At 28.6% G+C, this 9,329-nt stretch overlaps 1 protein-coding gene across 1 annotated transcript; it reads right to left on the bottom strand.

Annotated features, from left to right (window-relative positions):
- Positions 1-2,196: 2,196 nt before the first annotated feature.
- LOC130824895 (F-box/kelch-repeat protein At3g06240-like) lies at positions 2,197-3,449 on the bottom strand. Its single transcript, XM_057689916.1, has one exon. It carries the CDS (start codon positions 3,343-3,345, stop codon positions 2,197-2,199), a length of 1,149 nt encoding a protein of 382 aa, XP_057545899.1. The 5' UTR covers positions 3,346-3,449.
- Positions 3,450-9,329: the final 5,880 nt, after the last annotated feature.

Raw genomic sequence — 9,329 nt, 5'->3', positions numbered from 1 at the left:
ATTGACTCTTTAGAATTGACTCTATTAATATAAAATACTTGACTCAAGTCAAATATTTATGTACACACAAAAGTTAAAATTAATCTAATTAGGGATATTTTAGAAATTTTTAAAATCCTCACCATCATCTAAATATACAACTCATTGTTGTTAGAGAGGTGAATGAATTGACTATGATTATGTGATTACATTTAAGAGGTCGTTTGATATATGAAAATTAAGGCTTGGTGACGGAAACAAGAAACCCATTCGTTACTTACTATTTGGTATGGTATTTCATCAACTCAATCCGTTATTTCGGGATAATTGATACCATTACTCTGTTTTAGCTCCTCATCAGGCGATAACAAAGAATTGCAAAAACAAGAATGAAATTAATATATGAGACTTTCTTCGTAGTCCTTTACTCCCCTTTAGAGGTGTACTAATGTGTATTGGAAGCCCTCCTTAGTCCCTTACTTATCTAATACTATTGTCTGGTGTAGAAGACCTTTTTAAAAGGGCTTTTGTTCTTTATTTTCAAATTAAACAAAAAAATAGTAAAAAATTAATCAATTAAAAACATAAAAAACAAAAGAAAATTCCACTTAAAATCAATTTCTTAAAAAGAAAAATCATTTTAATTTATTTTTGTTTTAAAATATATTTATAATATGTAATGTATCTCGTATCCAATTGTCTCGAGTCAATTTTGTGCTCTACATTTTCTTTCGCATTACAAGCCCAAATCAATTGTATTTCATGTAACATTTAACTAGGGAAGAGTCTCAATGTTTGGTTATGTCTAGTTGGTGTTTCAGTCAGATGGGAGGGGAGTAGAGGTGTTCAACAGGGCGGGTCGACCCAACAGGTCAAGGGTTGGGTCACATTTTACGGGTCATTAGTGGGTCGGGTCATTAAATGGCCTTTGTGTAAAAGGTCGGGTCAAGCCGGATCGGATAATTATAGGAATTGGTTGTAAAAAATATTTTTCCACTTTTTTTAATATATTTTTATATGATAGTATTATATACATAGTTGAATTATCCCAATGGACCATAAAGTATAATAAAAAAAAAACTATTTTATGAATTTTTAAAAAACGAGTCAAAGTGGGTCATATTTAAACAGACTTTGACCTGCCTCGACCCGCTTAATATTTGACATAACCCGCCCCGACCCGGCCTGTTAAACACCTCTGAAGGGGAGTAAGGGGCTAGGGAGGGATTCCAACCAACATTAGTACCCCTTACTAACAATGGCGGATCCAGAAAAAAAGAAGAAGTGATATCAATAATAAAAAAATTACAATCATCATTGAATAAATTAAGGTAAATGCCCACATCGCGTTTTCATATTTTGAAAGCGACGTATAATATCATCATTTGACAAACTGTGAAACAAATCACACTCAAAATAAGTTACAATAGCATCACTCAAAAGCTCATCAAATTTAAATTCAAAAATCCAATTTATGCCAACAAATTAAGTAATTTACCCAATTTAAAAAAACCCTAAAATTAATAACCCTAATTATGTAATTGCAAATAAAAAATTAGTATGAAAAATTTTATCATCATTCCAACGTTAGAAATGAATTACTTCAAATTAATTTGATTAATTTCAACATTAAGATTAAATGACAAAAAATTGTAAAGAAAAAAAGAAAAAAAATAACCTTAAACAAGAGAAACATAAATGCTCCAACAAAAGAAAGTCTCATATATTAATTTCATTCTTGTTTTTGCAATATTTTGTTATCGCGTGATGAGGAGCTAAAACAAAGTAATGGTATCAATTATTCCAAAATAACAGATTGAGTCGATGAAATACCATACCAAATAGTGAGTAACATCATGAGTTTCTTGTTTCCGTTACCAAGCCTTTATTTTCATATATCAAACGACCCCTTAGATGCAATCACATAATCATAGTCAATTCATTCACCTCTTTAACAACAAAGAGTTCTATATTTAGATGTTGGTGAGGATTTTAAAAATTCCTAAAATATCTCTGATTAGATTAATTTCGACTTTTGTGTGTACATAAATATTTGACTTGAATCAAGTATTTTATATTAATGGAGTCAATTCTAAAAAGATTTACTAACTTGAATTCTATGTAATAGAAACACTCAAATTAAGAACCATTAACATAGAAAGTCTTTTATCAAGAATCTAATTCAGTCATTTACAAGATTTATATGATTAATCTGCATTACAAATCACAATTATCTGCATCTTCATTTCCAACTTCAATCACGTTGTCAGCAGAAATAAGACTTTCCACACAAAGAAAAACATCACGAATATAACACCTGTTACAAATCACAGTAACAGGTTTAATCACTTTGCTCCTAATATTATAACAATGAAGACCATCTTCATCTCGTCTCTTCAAAATCAGTTCATCTCCTCCATTTGAGCACGAAATCGGAGCTCCAATCAAAGCTCCAACATTAATGGCGTCATTCACATCAAACAATTTACTCCACACACCATATTCTTTCATCACCCATACATAAGCACCCTCTTTTTCTGGCAAAACTGAACTCACTACGCATAAACAATCATCCAATACCCCTAAACCAGCAATATCAGTACATTTCATTTCATGACCCTCAAAATCTGGTAAGGCAATGTCGCTCCATTTATAGGATGCAAGATCAAACCCTCGTAACAGGGGATTATTTTCCAGATGCGCATTGAATATGTAGTAAATTATATTGTCGATGAGAGCATATCCGTAAAATAATTGCAAACGCATATGATTCATAGATTCAGCATGGACTGTCTTCCAGCAATTATCTCTCAAATTATAAACATTAACTTCCCTTAACCATACACTATTATGCGGAAGATAATCAGTCATTTTCACAATTTTGTAATCATCATTCAAATTATCGTACCCAAAACTAAACCCAGAACACATAGTAATTAGACTTTTAGGTGGATCATAATGGGGCACAGTAAAATATGAATTAATAGAGGGGTTGAACAGAACAATGTCGACAAATAAAGAATCATCAGGATACTCACAAGATAAGGCGATTAATCCATTGGAAGATCCAAAAATTCTAACTATATTGTTAATGGAAGAAAAAGGTGGAATTTGTTTCAGATTTAAAAATTTTGCTTCGAATTGATTGTCTGATTTGAAATGCAAGGATCGGAGACCGTGGGTCAAAGAATTGATCACAAGAAAACGATTCTTGGAGGATAGAGATTGAGTGAGGTGAAGCCTAACAAAATCAGTACTACAAATGAGAGAATTCCATGTTTTTGAAACGCATTTGAAGCGGCAGACTGATTTTGGAGGCAGGAAGGTAAGAACGGAGGTTATTAATTCCATTGGAAGAAAATCCATGGTCGTTGATTTTGTCGATTTCAGTGGTGCTTGATTTTGTGGGTTTTAACAAAGAGCACAAAGTGTGTATATATATATAGACCTCCCTCTCTTCCCGTTAAATGTTCAGGATAGTTTGTGAGAAAACAAGAGAGAAATCAAGGAAAGAGATCGATTCTTGTAAATTGTTTTTTTTTTTTCTGAAAACACATAAGAATAATGTACTAATAATCAGTGGCGGATTTAGGGTTCGAATATCCACAAGACTCCAACTAATAGACGAATATTCGGCAAATTTTTATTAGTAAAATTAACAAATATTTTACCCTAACTTGCTAAAATTTTAAATATGACATACCATAAAAGTAAATGAAACAAAATAAATCATCCGACTTAATTAATAAAATGAGATAAAATAAATAAATAAATAAGTCAAAATTAATACAACGAGGAAATATTTATCATCAAAAGACTTTAATATTAATTTTACAATTTTTACTCCACTTTAAATTTTTTTTAAAAATAGCACCTAGAGACACGTAACCCCATGAGCTCTAAGATAGTTTTGCCACTGGTAATAACATTCAAGAGACACTACCTATATATAAATAGCTTATGATTCAGTTATATTGTAAGAACGTCCTTATCAAGGGTCTCATTTATTTCGAAGCCCTAATATAAAAGATAAAAAGAATCCCTACAAACTTAAAGCGTAATAATAATGATATAAGACCAATTACCACTTATGTTTTGTATTGTTTATATTTTAATTATTTTATAAAAGAGCTTTATTAACTCATGTTACATATTAAAATGTAAATTGTACCTAAATTATATTCAAGTAACTTTAATCCTTATATATGAAGATATTGTTTTTTCTGTCCTTAAAAAAATTTAAGGCTCTAGGTAATAGTTCGCTTTGCCCTTGCTAATCGACGATCATGCTATTAGGTTTTGATTTTGTTTTGATAAATTTGTGAACGCATATATTTAATTTTAGATATTCCCTCTGTTTTATTTCAAATGTCTCATTTGCTTTTTGCATGTATGCCGATGAACTTATTCAATACTTAATAGCGATAATTGTGTATAATTAAAATTATAAAAACTAGATATTAATAAACATTATGTTGAGACGAATCAAACAAAATGTCATTTGACTATGTTTTAATACATGAATTAAGAATTAAGTATAAATTAATAGTGATTGATGAAAAGTAATCTAAAAGCAAATAGGACATTGAAAAAGAAAAGGAGGTAGTAAGTTATAAATTGTGTTTAATTAAAATTATAAAAAAAAATGTGATATTAATAAAATTTACATTGAGACGAATAAAATGGAGCATAATTTCAGAGTCATTGATAAATACTTCCTTCATTCCATAATGAAATTCCCATATGTTTACGGAAATTAAAAGAAATAAAATATTTTAGACAGTGGACATATAATTTAATTAAAAGAAAAGTAGGGACTATAAACATTAAAACATATTTTAAATAAGTTAGTGGGAAAAAAAATATGAGAATCGCAATTAATAAATTTTAATTTTTTTTAAAGTTAGTGGGAAACGTATAGCCATAAGGACTATAAAGTGTTAAAATAAAGTTATTAGATTATATATGGGACCATAAGTATTATAAAAATATTAAAAATGAAGATGAATAAGGTTATTTTTGTCTAAAATTTGTAATAAAAATAGAAAAATTCTTTATAAAGGTAACAAATAAAACACCATAAAAATGCAACCTGATGAGTACTCCATTTATCAAAATTGCATGATAAGAACACTTAAGGAGTGATTAAATGACACAATAATTATTGTTTGAAGGAATATTATGGAACATAGCATTGAGAATTAAAAAGAAAAATAGACAATGATCATCCCACGACTTATACTAGGGTAGGAAAATGAGCAACAAAATTAACTCTCATATTATATTATTTTTTTATTTTAGAAAATATTGTGTTAGAATATTATCCCTTTAATTTAAGAATTTAAGATAATGTGTTATTTTAATTAGTATTTAAAATTCAAATTAATCTTTATTTCCGTATTATGATTTTGTACCGGAGTAATCATCAAAGTTATTGTTAGTTTGGTTGAATTGAATTGGTTGTAGTTGTCATTGTGAACTACTATCTGAGAATCTCGTACTTGTATCAGCAGCAGCAACATTATTATTATTATTATTATTATTATTATTATTATTATTATTATTATTATTTTCTTCTTTTCTTTACTTGATTTTTCTGGGTTTGTAAAACAGAAAATTCCCATTTTCTAAAGAAGAGAGCAAATACTGAAAGACTTTTATAGTACTGTAGTTTTGATGTAACCCTTAAGCCTAAAAGATGTCTGTTTAATTTATAGACATATTATCACCTACCTATAATTATTCCTTTTTATTTTTCATATTCAAATTTCACAATTTTCTTTTTTAAAAAATCTCAATTATTTAATAAATATCACTAGTGGAAATAACCTCATTTGCTTCGTGTCATTTGCTGCGGTTTTCCTTAGACGCAGCAGTAAATAGCAAAAAAAAAAAGAAAAAAAAAATATAGTACAAATGCTGCGCTTTTCCTGATGCCCGCAGCAAATAAGCATTTTTTGCTGCGGTTTTATTAAGCCCGCAGCAAATAAGTGCTTATTTAACGAAAAAAATAAAATAAAAAAATAAGCATTATTTGCTGCGGGCATCAGTAAAACCGCAGCAAATAGTCAGTTCAAAAAATATAAAAAACGATTTTGACGTTCAATTGCTTAAAACCCTAAAATAACTTTCTTCAAAAACCCACGACGACGGCTGTCTTCTTCTTCAAGCTCTTCAATTTCAGAAAATTTTTCTTCAAAAACCCACGAAAAGTCTCTTCAAGTTCTTCAAGTTTTTCAAATCATACGACTCTACTGTGTTTTCTCTTCATTTCGTTCATCGTCTTCCAAACCCACGACTTTGTTTAAGTTATTCAAGTTCCTGTGTTGTTGAAATTTGTTGCTTCAATAACCACCCATTGCATGTATTTCCTTCTCCATCTTTGTTTAAGTTCTTTAACCCTCCATTGTTGCTTTTCCTTCAAAAGCCACGAAATTAGGGCTAGTTTTGTTCTTTTTCAAGTCATTGTATTTTATATTTGAATGTGAATAATTTATTTATGTATGTACTTGAATATTTGAATGTAAATAATTTTAATTAATTAGGATTTTTAGGTAGATTGAATGTGAATAATTTACTTATGTATATACGTAGATATATATTTGAATGTGAATAATTACTTATGTATGTGGTATCAATGGTTCAATGGGTAGTTGTTCTTGTAAACGACATCATATAAGATTATAATCATGTAATTTAATTACATTATTGGATTATTTAACACTATTAAACGAAAAAAGAAAAAAAAGGCTATTATTTGCTGCGGGCTTCTTAAAAACCGCAGCAAATAGTCAAACACTATTTGCTGCGGTTTTTTAAGAAGACCGCAGCAAATAGCCTTTTTTTGGTGCGGTTTTAAACCGCAGCATTTAAAATAGGCTATTTGCTGCTATCACTATTGCTGCGGGCCAAAACCGCATCATATTATGGCCAAATAACCGCAGCAAATAAAGTTTTTTTCACTAGTGAATTAAATAAACTAGTAAACTACTCAATTAGTATTACAAGTATATATAATTAAGTTTTCAGATATGGATTTCCTATTTTCAACTTTACTCTATAATATTGTTCAATTATTAAATATACTCTAACTTATTTATAAAACAAATATTTTAAAAAATATGTTTTTTTAATGTCAAAGAATTTCAATAATGTACTCCATTAAGTTATTCAAAGATTGTCATATGACTATAATACGAGTATATTTGAAAATATGTTGCACATATATTAAAATTTTGATGAAAGATTTTTTTAAAATTATTTATTGTTTGTGCAATTTAACTAATTAGATATAATATATTAGTATTAGTTTAAGTATTTTTTGTGTCCTTAATTTTTCATCAATTTTTGAAAATAAACATTGAATATTGTTTTGGTAATGAAACGTGGAAGTGCAAAAGATACTTAAAATACTTGGATATAAGGTGTACTCGGGGACAACTATCAGTATGCTGAAAGTGCTTATCATCCTTCCGCTGATGAGACATCAAATCTTGCAATACAACGTTAGCCTTGCCCGAGGGTGGTTTTCCTGGAAAATATCTATGACGCTCAAGTCAGATCGGAAAACAAAAATCAATGAATATATGATAATTAATGAATGCAAGATTAACGAATTGAAATGTGAGTTCAGATCAATTGAAAGAATATTTAGTTAAGTATATATTTTAAGTAGGAGGGCGGTGTATTTTTGTAGAGTAACGGTAGGAATATAAAAGCTTAGAGATAAATGAATGATGCAACATGTATTTAAAATGGTAGAATGAAGGCTGGTTAAATGGACATCATGTGCATAAAACGTGGTAATGGTAGGTCATGGTGAGTAGTGGGTAGTTATTTTAGAAGTTTTATTTTTATAAAAAAATAAATAAATCACAAAAATAAAAAAGAAAAGAATATCCTGAAAAATAATAAAAGTGAACGGATTATTCCAGTTTTAAATGAAATTTGCTATGGTTTCAACTTTACTCTATAATATTGTTCAATTATTAAATATACTCTAACTTATTTATAAAACAAATATTTTAAAAAAATGTTTTTTTAATGTCAAAGAATTTCAATAATGTACTCCATCAAGTTATTCAAAGATTCTCATATGACTATAATACGAATATATTTGAAGATATGTTGCACATACATTAAAATTTTGATGAAAAATTTTTGTAAAATTATTTATTGTTTGTGCGATTTAACTAATTAGATATAATAAATTAGTATTAGTTTAAGCATTTTTTTGTCTCCTTTTGTTTTCATCAATTTTTGAAAATAAACATTGAATATTGTTTTAGTAATGAAATGTGAAAGTGCAAAAGATACTTAAAACAGAAATTGCTTATGATTCTTCCGCTGAGAAGATTTCAAAATTAATGAATTGAAGGATGAGTTCAGATCAATTGAAGGAATATTTGGTTAAGTATATATTCTAAGTAGGAGGGCGGTATATTTTTTAGAGTAACGGTAGGAATATAAAAGCTTAGAGGTAAATAAATAATGCAACATATATTTAGGAAGTTAGTAAACTAAATGTGTTTATGAGCTTAATTATTTTAGCCCATAACAAATATATTGTATGTTGGAACATATATATATAAAGGAATTTGTCCATGACTTGATGTTGACGTTTTTTTTTCATATACTAGAATTCTTGGTCATGAAATCCAAGTCATTTTAAGGGACATCTTAATTCTTATCATTAACGCCTTTTTCATGGTTTTAATAAATGGTTTTAATAAATGGAAAATTCTACATGGTAACATCGAATTTTTATGAAACGTAAGTGGTATCATTTTTGTAAGATTTTTCCACATGGTACCATCCAATTTATGCATAATTTGTTGATTGGAATTAAGGCTTTTTAGCATTTTTTGATTTGATTCGAAATGATTTGTCAATGAGCTTAGAGGTTGAATTCAAAATTAGGTTAAGGCTTTTTTTATTGCGTTTCATCCCATTGATAGGTGGCTGAAAAAAAATCGTTTAGAACAAATTATAAAGACAACAGCCAACACTTAGTGAGGCTGAAAACGTCAAAATGATTAATTAAACGGAAATAGACAAGAATTGAACTGATAATGCTACGTCAGTTAGATAGTGTATGAATTGGATATGAAGAAAAATCTTACAAAAATGATATCGCGCATGTTTTATAAAAGTTCGATGCTACCATGTAGAATTTCCCTTAATAAATTTGAAACCATGTTGCTAACATGTAGAAAAATCATAAAAAAGGAATATTTACCTAGAATAATCCAATCTTTTTATGATTTTCCTACACTAATTCCACATATTGATTAACCATGAATAATCCCAACTTTAGGGGTTTTTGCTTAGAGTAAACTTGGGTTAACCAA

The sequence above is a fragment of the Amaranthus tricolor genome, chromosome 10 (assembly GCF_026212465.1).
Source record: "Amaranthus tricolor cultivar Red isolate AtriRed21 chromosome 10, ASM2621246v1, whole genome shotgun sequence".
In the NCBI taxonomy this organism is placed as follows: domain Eukaryota; kingdom Viridiplantae; phylum Streptophyta; class Magnoliopsida; order Caryophyllales; family Amaranthaceae; genus Amaranthus; species Amaranthus tricolor.
Note: the sequence above shows the minus strand (reverse complement) of the source record. Positions and strands in the feature narration are given on the sequence as shown.

Excerpts from the sequence above, each read along its gene's own strand:
- LOC130824895 (XM_057689916.1), bottom strand. The coding sequence starts at position 3,345 with ATGGATTTTCTTCCAATGGAATTAATAACCTCCGTTCTTACCTTCCTG.